Below are 14,034 nucleotides of genomic sequence, written 5' to 3'. Positions count from 1 at the left end.
TGAATACAACCCCCTGGACAACAAGAAAAGGTGTATTCACCACCGCATAGAATTCCCTTTCGGTTGTCTCCGGTCTCGATTATAAAGAACCAACAGGAGACGAAGGGTCTTCAAATTATCAATCTTGGGTTACCAGTGTCTCTTCAGACTCCATTCTTAGAGCAGTTGTGTCTGAATAACATGCGAGAGAATTGGAGAAGATATAGCCGCTTTTATACAGTATCGGATGCTGTTGATGCGCCCTTCAAATACCCCGTTGTATAATATCATGCATCATGCTTCAATACCTTGTTTAAAGGCACTGGACACTATTGGTAATTGTCAAAGACCAGTCTTCTCACTTGGTGTATCTCAACATATACATAAAATAACAAACCTGTGAAAATTTGAGCTCAATCAGTCGACGAAGTTGCGAGATAATAATGAAAGAAAAAACACCCTTGTCACACGAAGTTGTGTGCTTTTAGATGGTTGATTTCGAGACCTCAAATTCTAAACTTGAGGTCTCGAAATCAAATTCGTCGAAAAAATACTTCTTTCTCGAGAATTATGTCACTTCCGAGGGTCCCCTTTCTCACAATGTTTTATACCACCAACCTCTCCCAACTACTCATTACCAAGTAAAGTTTTATGCTAATAATTATTTTGAGTAGTTACCAATAGTGTCCACTGCCTTTAAAGGCAGTGTACACGATTGGTAATTGTCAAAGACTAGCCTTCACAATTGGTGTATCTCAACATATGCATAAAATAACAAACCTGTGAAAATTTGAGCTCAATCGGCCATCGAACGAGATAATATTGAAAGAAAAATAACCCTTGTCACACGAAGTTGTGTGCGTTTAGATGGTTGATTTCGAAACCTCAATATCTAAACCTGAGGTCTCGAAATCAAATTCGTTGAAAATTACTTCTTTCTCGAAAACTATGGCACTTTAGAGGCAGCCGTTTCTCACAATGTTTTATACCATCAACCTCTCCCCATTACTCGTCACCAAGAAAGGTTTTATGTCAATAATTATTTTGAGTAATTACCAATAGTGTCCACTGCCTTTAAAGGCACTGAACACATTTAGTCAATGTTATAAAGGCCAGTATTCTCACTTGGTGTATCCCAACATTAATCTCTCTCTCTCTCTAGTCGACCGGGGTCGGAATCATGCTAGGTTTTGCCCATCCCTGTCGATCTCTCATTAACTTGGGAAGATCTGCTGGAAGCACCCCGATGTCCCTGGCAACTACATCTGTATAACTGATCCTTTGTCTTCCCCTGTTTCTCCTTCCATGTTTCGGTGACCAGGTGATTAGCTGAGAGACAGGTTCTTTGGTGCTTCTGTATGAATGCCCAGCTAGTCTCAGACGATGATGTTGTATTTTGGTGGATTAACATTAATATATGCATAAAATAAAACAAGTCTTTGGAAAGTTTGGCTCAATTGGCCATTGAAGTTGCAAGGATAATAAAGAAAAACATCCCTTGTTGCACAAATTGGATTGCTTTCAGATGCCTACGGAAATAATGATGGACTTCAAGCCTATGAAAAGCCCTTTTAAAATTTGAGTCGGAAATTACCCCCTTCTCAAAAACTACACGTTAATCCAGAAGGAGCCATTTCTCGCAATGTGTTATACTATCAACAGCTCTCCATTTCTCGTTTACCAAGTGAGTTTTTATGCTAACAATTATTTTGAGTAAAACACCGAAAGTATCCATGCCTTTAAGACGATGCTTTGGGTCATTTCTGTGCGACTCCTGCAACGTTATGTAGTAAGTGGTATCGTTAATTACTGTGTTCGATATGAGTATAATAGAACAATCACTTTGCTCCTCATTTACGGTGTGAAAACAATTCGACTTAAACGGAAATACAATAGGTTATGTTATTTAAACATATCCACACCCCTAATAACATGATGCGGTCACCGTGGTCGAGTGGTTAGACTGCAGGACTTGCCATCACAAGGTTGTGGGTTTGAATCCCCAAGCTAGCCGCTGATTTCACAACAACTAGAATTTATTGTCGTCTAGTTAATGAATCACAATTTCGTGATTTGTGTAATTCATAATCATAGACGTTAAACCAATGTCTGTATGAGATAGATTGGCTGTAGCCAGCTTGCTGTGTATATCCCTTTGTGCGAGAATGGGAAGATATGTCAACGAAATAAACAGATCATTAATTGCCTGTAAATGAATACAAAAACACACTTCAGATACAAACGCCTGACAAAGTTGCCTCTATCAATTGAAGGCAAGAAAGAGCAAAATAAAAAATAAAAAAAAGGAGGAGAACAAGCACCAAGTGAGCTTTATTTTCGTCAAGAGAGTCCTGCCAGTCAAAATATCAAGCCTTGCGCAATTAACGTCAGAAACACTCGACATACACCGGGATCCAAGTTAAGCGCTATTTTACAAGCGTTTTATATTTCCAAGTCGAGTGAAGTGTCAGGCCAAAACAATACATATAAATAAATCAATAATTCACAGGCCTTACTCTAAAGCTTTTTGTTAAGTAGCCAACCGGACCAATACACTCTGGGTTTAACTTGCCCCAGGATGTTCTGGTGCCCTGAATTTAAAGGCAGTGGACACTATTGGGAATTACTCAAAATAGTTATTAGTATAAAACCTTACTTGGTAATGAGAAATGGAGAACTGATGTTGGTAGTATAAAACACTGTGAGAAACAGCTCCCTCTGAAGTAACGTAGTTTTCGAGAAAGAGGTAATTTTCCACGAACTTGATTTCGAGACCTTAGATTTAGAATTTGAGGTCTCGAAATCAAGCATCTGAAAGCACACAACTTAGTTTGGCAATGTTTTTTTTTTCTTTCATTATAATCTCGCAACTTCGACCACCAATTGAGCTCAAACTTTCACAGGCTTGTTATTTTATGCATATTATGTTGAGATACACCAAGTGATAAGACTGCATGGTCTTTGACAATATTACCAATAGTGTCCAGCAGTCATAAATGAATCTTTCTGATGCATATGGTAGCAATCACAACCAGTATATTAAAGTTCCACTCGAACACTCAATTATCCACATCTGAAGTGAAAAGATTGAGCATTTTAAACAAGTATTATAGATTGCACCAGTTTTTAGTAGCCAACAGGGCAAGTTGAAAGGTGATGTTTACTAGGCCATATCTGTTTTTACTAAACAATGTATACGCCGGGCTAGTTACAAGCCTTGATTCAGATTGAAGGAGCAAGCCATGGCTCATCTCCATATTGTGTGTGAATATCAATACCCTGCTTATAAATTAGCCGAGCGAAGGCATGGGTTCACTGAAACAATCTCCAATTCCAACCATCTGTCTTTAAATTTGAAAATTAATGATTGCCTCGGGGAACTCCGTTTTAAAATGGGATTGTTTCTAACTTGTCATTGTGTCGCATTTAAAAGTACAATTAATATAGCGCTATAGAGCATTAAAGGCGGTGGACACCATAATTTGCAATTACTCAAAATAATTATTAGCATAAAACCTTTCTTGGTAAACAGTAATGGGGAGAGGTTGATGGTATAAAACATTGTGAATAACGGCTCCCTCTGAAGTGACATAGTTTTCGAGAAAGAAGTAAGTTTCCACGAGTTTGATTTCGAGACCTCGGATTTAGAATTTGAGGTCTCGAAATCAAGCATCTGAAAGCACATAACTTCGTGCGACAGGGGTGTTTTTTTCTGTCATTATTATCTCGCAACTTCGACGACCGATTGAGCTAAAATTTCCACAGGTTTGTTATTCTATGCATATGTTGAGATACACAAAGTGAGAAGACCGGTCTTTGACAATTACCATGAGTGTCCAGTGCCTTTAAAGGGAACGACCCTCTATGATTGTTTACGCTTGAGGCTGCCATCTTGTATATAAAGCTCGTAACATGTATAATACATATTTTCCATGTGTACCTTTATCCCATTGTTGCTTAAATTATTTGTATTCAGTCAAATGGTCTATGGTTTGGGCCAATCCAAAGCGAACGTGTTCACCACAAAAACAATGATTACCCGAATAAGGACGGACTGTATGTCCAATTGAGAACTGATGCCCAACTGACTCGCAATCAGTGGGAGTATTATAGTTTTTTTTTCAGTCAATTTCGGAAAATGAGCAGCCAGTTGAACCACCAGCCTGCTTGGTTTCGCACGAAATCAAATGCTACTGAAAAGGGTTATTCGATTTCTTTTTTAGACTAGTCAAATGTACTTTTACGTCATTCGATTTAACAAAATAATCATTAAATTTTAATAGTTCTTTGAAGCTGATTTTTTTTTTGAGGCGTGTGATTATCATTCAATTTCATGTTGGGGCAGTCAATTCTGGAATTTGTGCAATCTTAAAAACGCTTGGTTAACTTTTTTTCTTTACGAATGTAAAAGGCATGCGGTTCATTTGTTGGACTCTTGAACATTATATGCAAAGATGTCTGACACGCCAACAGATTGATGGTTGGCGAATATAAAAACAACAGAAATAAAATAAAACAGAAAAATAAAAAACATTCTAACACATTCAAGTATCAGGTCTTGGTCAGTTAACCATTGAAGGTCTCCTGAAAAAAAAATAAAGAAGAACAAAAAACCTTATGGGGTCCCAGGTAAAGTCGACTGGAAACATAAAATAAAAAAAATAAGGTTCGCTTGATTTAAAAATGAAGGTACGAAACAGATGCCTTTTACAGCTATCTGTTTATTCGTCTTTAGTCGTACTTATTTGAATCCTCGTTTAGTGAAACTGATTGCCTCTTTACGAAATTCAAAATGATTAAATCAGCTTTGCTAAATTGAATGATGATTGTGTTTCATGAAAAAGAATGAGTGTGCTAGGAGCTTGAATGCCCCAAAACGAAATTAAATGACCGAATTCTGAATTTGAAACGCAGTAAAAACCGGAGAGGCAAAATAGCTTTATAATTCGACCGCATGAAAATTAAATTGGCTGCTCATTTTCCGAAATTGACCGAGAAAACCTACAATAAAGGACCATTCGTTTACTACACAAGTATGAACATTATGTCAAACATCAAACATAATATATTTTGAGGCCAACAAATTAAATTGACTTTGCAGACTGCCTTCATGTTGTAGGCACCTGACACAAATTCACGTGCACCGTTGAGTGAGAAAAATGGTGGACAATGACGTCATGTACACTCCATCTATTGCTCACTGAATCCCTAGTGTGTTTTTTCACCTAAGGGTAACGTTGCAAACAATCAGCAATCCACTAAAAGAACTACACCATTACCAGCTAGACTGCGCTCAGTGTATATAGATGTGCAATTTTCCTCATCATTTATCTTCGGGTTACACATCTTAGGCCTAGGCCTACTTGTTAAGTATTACGCGCGATTCGATGGAATGCGTTAATCAAAATGGCCAATTAAAATTCAGGGTCTGAAATAACTACGTCAGGGTGAGGGTTGGGGTGTCGTTACAGATTGGCATACGTTTTTGAAACGGGCCACCGACGCCGCTTTAGTTGCTGTTCTGTGGACAGGCGCCGATTATTGACAAACGGCGTCTGCAAAATGACATCAGGGAGCTGGAAAAACGCACCACAGTTCCTCAGGATGTACTTGCCCATTCAAATTTATTCCACTGTTTGGAATTGAATTTGGTACAATCTGCATCTCTGTGTGTTGTTTTGTGGCCATTGGTTGCTAGAATGTGGATAACGTGTGCCTCGGGCTATAATGATGCGGTCGTCTGAGGTAATTGGTCGCAATGCTGCTGGGGAGATGGAGAGAAGGAGCAAGGGAAACAAAAATTTCATTTACACTTAGCAATAATGAAAGTCTCAAGAGAATAATACCTTTTAGGGTTGTTCTGATCCGGTAGGACCGTTAAAGGCACTGAACACGTTTGGTAATAGACCAGTCTTCTCACTTGGTGTATCCCAACATAAGCATAATAACAAGCCTGTGAAAATTTTAGCTCAATTGTCATCGAAGTTGCGAGAAAAGAAAAAAACACCCTTGTTGGACGAATTTGTGTGTAGGAATAAAAGACTTCTAGCTACAAGTCTTTTATTATTTTATTGAGAAATCAACAGTTTTTCAAAATTTGCTACTTCAGAGGGAGCCGTTTCTCACAATGTTTTATACCATCAACAGTTCTCCAATGCTCGTTACCAAAGTCAGTTTTTAAGTTAATATTTGTTTTGAGTAATTACCAAACGTGTACCTTCCATTTAAATGCAAAGTATTCATTTTCGTTTTCTGAATCGTTCGTCTGTTTAAATCCGATATTTACAAAGCGTTTTTGAGTTGTCGCCGGAAGTCTGTTCGGCGCTCTATAATCTTTGGTCTGTACGCAGGAGGAATGGTCGGTAATTGATACAATCTGAGAAACGTTTCTACATGAAAACGATTATTAGCGAAGGTTGCCATCCCTTTAAATGCACTGGAAACTATTGGTAATTGCTCAGAATAATTGTTAGAGTAAAAACTTACGAGCAATGGCGAGCTGTTGGGAGAAACTGCTTCCTCTCAAGTAACGTGAGAAAGATTTATTTTCTCACTCAATTAAAGAATTCATGCCCGAAGTCCTTTTTACGTTTATATAGGCATTCGAAAGCACAACAAATTGTGGTATTTTGTCTTTCATTATGTTCGTACATTTCTGATACCCAATTGAGTTTAATATATTTCACAGACTTGTTATTTTATGCATTGTATGGTCGGATATACCAAGGTTGGGATATACCAAGTGAGAGTACTGGTCTTTGGCAATTTCCAAAGGTGTTCAGTGCTTTTAAAAGGCTTTCCCTAGTAAAACTTGTGTTTTCGTTTGTTAATACCTCTGAAACAGTCAGATAATGAGTTGACCACTTCAGTGTAAAATTCAAGCCGTCCAGGCGGGAAATTCGCCATCACAGAACCTCTCGAGCCTGTAATGCGATGGATGATTTGCGAGGTTGCTCATAATAACTACACTTTTGTTCGTGAATCCAGTATTTTACCCGTATGTAACGCGGACGTAATTGACCATTAAATGTGTAATGAAGATTTTTCTCTCTGGAATTGGCATATTAGATTTAAATCCGCTTGGTTATAGCTGTATGAATCAACCAAAAGCCATGATGAACAATAATGCAAGCAGATGATACACACAATCTGTGTTTTACACCCCTTGGAGACATTTGGGGTTTTTCCCCTTTGTCCCTGTTCTAAAAACCCCTTATTTGCACATACTAATCCCAGTTGCACAACCAGGGCTCAATTTCATGGCTTTGCTTATCGTAAGCACAGAATCGGCGCTTACGGAAGCAGGGAATTCTGTGTTTACGGCAAGCGTTTTTCAAGGGTTAGAGGCGAAATAGAGGCGTGCGTGCTCCACGGCAGGCAGTCTGCGCTAACAAGGCTAGTGCAGAAATTCGGCGCTTGCACGTATTAGCAGGGAATCGTGATTGTAAGCGCAGTACTCGGCGGTAAGCAGAGCCATGAAATTGGGCCCGAGAAATTCCCTTTAAAAAACTTTTGAGCAAGTTTCTAAACATTTTCCAGAAAAAAAAAAAATGCGTACATGGATTCATATTATTTTCCGTATCTGAAAGAATTAAAATTAATTTAAACATGTTTTCATTACTTATTTATTTATGTTGCCCCAAAACTAAGATGTTTATTTTCTCATTCGCTTATAGCAATGTTCGTTACCTGCAACATACAAACCAAAAAACTCTTCTCCCGAAGACGAGCAGAGTATACTGTTCGAAACGTCGAGACCAAACCGGCTCTTTTCAGAGCCACCACTGCTTCAAAAGAGATTTTACCCATGGTTGTACCCGCAAGTTTACTATTAATATTTATATTTATAGTTACTCTAAAAAAATATCGCAATTATTACAACATAGAATAGTATCATATATATAAATGGATGATTTTTGTACGGGTTGACTTGGGGTGAAGAATCAAAAATAAATTGGGTACGAGTTGACCTGATACGAACGAGTTGACTTGGGAACGAGTTCACCTGCGTAAGAGTAAGGCCGTATCCGAATTGGCAGCTTCAACTGCGGCTGCGACTGTTGCTATGAGTGTTGCTAAGGATGTCATATACTTCAACGCATGCTATAGCCGTAGCCAAAGCTATAGCCGCTAATTCGAACACGGCCGTAATGCAGTTTACAGATTTTGATGCGAAGGGGTACGAGTTGACTCAGGTACGAGTTCACCGTTTAAGGATACGAGTTGATCTGGGTACAAAATATTATGCCGTATCGAAATTGGCGGCTAGCTACGGATACGGCTGTGGCTATATGGGTTGCTAAGGATATCCTATCAGCAATTCATGGTGAAGCGGAACTAGCCGTAGCTGTAGCCGTAACTGCAGCCGCCAATTCGGACTCGGCCTCCCACAGGCGAGTTGACTCAGGTATATATGTCACACGAGGCAATTAACAGGCAACCAGTTCCAGGCAATCTCCAAGAAGAAAAGCCATTCACATTTCAATGTTCAGGTATTGTTCTTGTTGATCATAAGACATTGTTTGAAAATCAACTCATGTGCTACCAAAGTGGTGTTGTAGCATGCACTGCTGCAGTTGGTTACCTCCAAGTTGCATGTAAAAGTTGCCTCGTGTGACAAGGCCCTTATTGCATGGCTACGGAGCTGAGTGCATCGCACAAAGGGCATTTTCCAAATATTGTACTAATTGGTGCTGGCTCTGGTTTGATGAACGGTGGGAATTGCTCCAAGTTTAGTGACTGGACCTCTAAGCTCTAGCCGTAAACCGGATCCAATTACTCAGTTTTGTCTGGAGCTTTTCTTCTCTTCTTTTAAGTCAGAGTTTGTTGTTTTTTGTAATCGTTAACAATAATGAATGTAAACACGCCAATTTAAGTCTTTTTAACTTCTCTCGTGTATTTTGTGATATTTTCAATAAACCTTAATGAATTGAATTGAATTGAATTGGAATTACTAGGTTTAAAACATACCCTGCCTATAACGCCTATCCGGGTGCGTTCGATTAGCTTCTATGTGTCGGCCCCGCCGGCCGTGCTCAGTCGTGTGACCCCCTGACAAGAGCTAATCGAACGATCACTCACCCAATCGCGTGGTGACGCCATGCACTTCGGGTTAGCCAAGGTGACCCGTTCCACAAGCAGGGTGCTTGAGGCTGACCCGGGTGAGCCCCCTGGAATGGCGTCAAAGCTAATAGTACTTTCCGCCGGGGGCCCGACCGGGTCGACCCAGGGAAGCTAATTGAACGCACCCAAAATAACTGTGGGTTGCTTTCCTCTTTTAATTGTATGATGGATGTGACATGGACCATGGAACTGGTAGCCTCCACGGTGACGGTGCGCTCTTAGTATTCTTCTCATGGAAGTGTAACTGTTGTTATTCTTGTATGAGAGTATGGAAATCAATGTTTTCTTGATGAACTGAACTGAATTGAAAGTGGGGATAGTCTTCTGTAAAAATCGAGAAACCAATATATGGTGCCTTTTATCAATTTTAATTTAAGATTTTATTTTCAAATCTACTAGTACTACACTGGCTTTATTTAAATTCCAGCATTGTAATGTCATGTCGATTGTTATTCATATGATTATTATTCTAACGCGTAGGGGGAGGTGGGGTGGGGCTACATAGTCTTACACTGTTTCTAGTACTCCGTAGCCAGAGGTGCTGGTATAAAAAAAGGCTTTCAGGCCACAGTGCCTTTCCGGCTTTTTATTGCTTTTAGAACCAATTCTCTGTGAATGTAAATTGTCACTGCATGTGTTTAAGAATTGTTTCATTTCTTCATAATTAATTTAGTATTTGCACGTTTACAATACACATATGGACTCGCAGTCAGTAATTTATGGACACTCGTCTAAGCCTATGTCTATTTTTAGAACCCTATTTTCTGAGTGCCCCCAAGCGTTCACACTTAGTCATCACTTTGTGCTCAACCCAGGGACGAGGGAAGGAGAGAGCTCGCCCCTGGTTCTTTGCAGCACGGGGGTCTGTGTGAAACAGCACTCATGCATAGAGCGGCTAGCTTCACCCGGGGACTCTAGAGGGTTTGGAATTATAATCCCGTCGCCTTTCTGCTGAGTGCCGAGTTGATGGAAAGACCGGTAGGTTTTATAGCTCCACAGGAATTGCGGCCCAACATTTACTGTCCTTACTCTGTGATTTGATCGACCGTACATGTAGAGGGAGACGTAGCACCACTCTTCCAAAGGTTTCTTCGAAATTGTTGGGTATTTACTGTGCGAATTTTTGCTGTAGTAGCAGTTGTATTATACTGTGCATGCACCTTGCGTTTCGATTGCACACTAAGTGTATATTTTGTGTAGTAACTAAACGAGAAACAAACGGACACGGGGACAAAGGTCACATCACAACGTTACACACGTTGCTGCAGTACACTGTGTACAGTTGACTTGTGTAAATCTAAGATTTAAAAACCGAAGTTCGATTCCTGTTGTGAGTGTTGATATTTCCTTCAAGGATGGGACCGTCAAGGAGAGGAGACCGGGCCTTCTGGACAACTGCCGAGGTGAGGAAGCTAATATCGGTGTTCGCTCGGAAAGAAATCCAGAGACAACTGGATGGAACAACCAGGAACAGAATAGCGTTCGAGAAGATGTCGTCTGTTCTCCGCTCGGTGGGATTTAACAGGACCCCGGCCCAATGCAGGGAGAAAATCAAGAGCATGAAGAAGGACTACCGAAAGGGTAAAACTAGCCAGTTTAGTGCTATCATTGGCAAGCTGATGGAGACATATCCAGTTGCCTTACGTCATGCTGCTGTCGATGATGACCTCGTCGGGGCGACGGGGGAAGAATTGGAGGCGAGCATCATGAATAAACTGCAAGCGATGGCGGATGAAGATATAGAAGAAGATGAAGAGGCAACGGGGTCTGATGATGAGATTTGGAATGAGGAGAGTGATCGTGGATGGATGTCGTCAGATGATCAAGATGACCCCAACATGGACACCACCACCAAACAACAACAGGTAGGTTTTCCCATTCAAATCAACCACTTTTTTATTTACCCGAGTATGCAGCAACGCAACGCAAGCCATCGTTTTGTATTGAGAGAGAGTGTGTAGTGTGCGTGTGAGACAGTAAACAGTCGTCGCATGCAAGGTCGCATGTAGTTTGTATTCATGACACCGGATATGGTTTTACCATCCATAGTTTTCCACGGGCAGTTTTGAAAAAAAAAAAAATCTAAATAGGCCTATGTGTGTGAAAACACCAGACTGATGAACACTGCAAAGTTGAAACACAGTTTTATCCATATAATATGTAAGTGGTTTGATTCAAATGAGAGTATTTTATTTGTAAAGGTTGGTAGGCCCCCCCTAATTACTCAAAATAATTATTACAGAATTAAACCTTAATTCATGTACTGGGTAACGAATAAATGAGAGCTGTTGATAGTATGAAACAGCTCCCTTCGAAGTAAGTAACGTAGTTTTTGAGAAAGAAGTAATATCTGAATTTTCTCACTAAAATATTATTTGAATTTGATTTCAAGATCTCAGAATTGCTCGGAATCAAGCATTTGAAATCACACTTGACTTGTGCAACAAGTAATAATAACCGGTAATAATTTATGTTTTATATTTATAGGTCAAGATAGATACATGTAGTAGAATTGACAGATGGATATAAATATTAATATAAATAGATTGCAAACTTAAGTTATTGAGGAATACACATTTTTAATGAAGGTACGAAGTGACTCGGCCGAGGGTACGAAGTGACTCAGCTGATGGTCACTTCGTACCCCGCCCACGGTGCGAAGTGACCACTTTGGTTACGGTACGAAGTGTCCCGAAGGTACGAAGTGTCCAGGGGAAACTTTTACAGATTGTGATAACGTTATAACCGCTCTAGATTTTCGAGGAAAAAAAAACTCTACCAACTTTTAAAATGACATTTTCACGGGTTGGTTGAATTTTACCTCCATGGTTTTATGATACTATCTCCATTTATTCAACCACCCATGTAAGGTTAAAACTATAAAGCGATTCCGAAAAAACAAGAGGGTAGTCTTTGCTTTTAAAGTTATCAATTTAAAAACTTATAAAAGGTGAGTGAAGATACGATAACACTTGGTGCTTCTTGCTTTCTATGTTAAAAAAAAAAAAAAAAAAATGTTACATTTTGGAATTTTGGGAGACAATTTGTGTACGACATGCAAACAATTTCTATTTTACGTTAGGGAAATAGCTTATTTTATCCCGGAAATGGCTGCCACTGCTCGGGGTAAAGGGTTAAACCATGGATGAATAAATTAGATCTAATTTATGCCTCCATGGTTAAACTGGAGATGACCCAACTGGAAACGTTGATAGCAGCAGGGCCCAATTTCATAGAGCTGCTAAGCACAAAAATTTGCTTCAAGCATGAAATTTCATCCTTGCTAAAAACGGGATTACCAATACCAACAAAATTTCCTGTTTCATGTTGCTTCTTACTGGTATTTAGCTGTTGTTTGCTTATCCTAAAAAAATCACGTGGAAAATTGGTTGGTAATCCTGTTTTTATCAAGGGAGAAATGTCATGCTAAGCAACATTTTTTGCTTAGCAGCGCAATGAAGTTGGGCCCTCTACATTATTTTACCTTGGTCAAAATTCACAGACGGACAGAAATACTCTTCAACGGGTTTGAGAACCACCGGCTTCATGCACATCATAAACACATCAGCAGGATGTTGGTTGCGTTGCGACCATTACACCTATCCATGTATGTAGAATGAAGTCTTCATGAAAGTCTTTTGGGTTTTTATCAAAATCGGCACTGCTTGAGCCAGGGTCACAGACACTTACAGTAAAACATGCTTCCCAACTGTCTTCTGGGCATAATTCTCCAAAGCCTGTCAGCACAAACATTGCCAAAAAGCCAACATTTCTTTAAAGGCAGTGGACACTTGGTAATTACTCAAAATAATCATTGGCGTAAAACCTTTCTTGGTGACGAGTAATGGGGAGAGGTTGATGGTATAAAACATTGTGAGAAATGGCTCCCCCTGAAGTGCCATATTTTTCGAGAAAGAAGTAAATTTCCATGAATTTGATTTCGAGACCTCAGATTTAGAACTTGAGGTCTCGAAATCAACCATCTAAACGCACACAACTTCGTGTGACAAGGGTTATTTTTCTTTCATTATTATCTCGCAACTTCGATGACCGATTGAGCTCAAATTTTCACAGTTTTTTTTATTATTTTTATCCATATGTTGAGATGGCTAGTCTTTGACAATTACCAATAGTGTCCACTGCCTTTAAGTTTGGTTGGGTTGACTGGTGCCCCGCTTAGCAAAGAAATTTGACAAGCAGTATGTCTTCTTTCAAAACAGCTTTCTCGGGTGGATTGGCATGCAGGAAGGTTTCAATAATACAATGTGTTATACTGTACAATTCCTGGCCAGTTGTAAAATGGCACCACGGGAAGGGGCTGTATGCAAAGCCATAGAGCCGCTTTCAATAGCAAGAATGAGCAGGATACAAGTCACAAATTGTACAGTACATGTAATAAGATCTTTTGCCTGGTAAACCTTATTCTGGTTAGTATAATTTGCTTTGCTTAGTAGTTTTGGGGGCTCAAGCAGCTCTTTAAAATTGGGACAAGGTTCAGCGATAGGTCGCTTTTATGTGGACATCATGTAGGTTATCAAACCATGACGTCATAGCTGAGAAATCATAGACTGTCAAAATAGTAAGCCGTGAAGTAGGTGACGTCAAACATTCGTCTGGCACTCACACTCGAAATCAAGTACGGTCCTGGAACCACAGTTTCCCGCCTCCAAATTCATTCTGGCTTCATGTTAAAACACACTCGCACGTCTGTCAAGGGCTCGAGGTTTTAAACAAAATATGCAAGCAAGACCCTTCGTGACTCTGAAAACAGTACAGATTGAGTTCTTCTATCCCACCCCCTTTTAACAAAATTGATATGAATGTAAATCGAAACGTAGCACCGACCTCACGTTTTCATCTTTTATTTTTAAGTTGGTAACCCAACACCGAGCTTTCGTTCACTGGCACAAGAGCCATACATAGAGCTAATAT

The 14,034-nt window shown here is 39.7% G+C and overlaps 1 protein-coding gene across 1 annotated transcript in view; it reads left to right on the top strand.

The window, feature by feature from the left end:
- The first annotated feature begins 9,764 nt into the window (after positions 1-9,764).
- The window catches only part of LOC117290890 (zinc finger and SCAN domain-containing protein 20-like), a 43,999-nt gene continuing 39,729 nt past the window's right edge, over positions 9,765-14,034 (top strand). Inside the window, exon 1 of the mRNA XM_033772458.1 lies at positions 9,765-10,967. Coding sequence (XP_033628349.1) covers positions 10,458-10,967 — 510 coding nt within the window. The 5' untranslated portion in view covers positions 9,765-10,457. The remainder of the gene's footprint in view (positions 10,968-14,034) is intronic.

The sequence above is a fragment of the Asterias rubens genome, chromosome 5 (assembly GCF_902459465.1).
Source record: "Asterias rubens chromosome 5, eAstRub1.3, whole genome shotgun sequence".
NCBI classification, from domain to species: domain Eukaryota; kingdom Metazoa; phylum Echinodermata; class Asteroidea; order Forcipulatida; family Asteriidae; genus Asterias; species Asterias rubens.
Note: the sequence above shows the minus strand (reverse complement) of the source record. Positions and strands in the feature narration are given on the sequence as shown.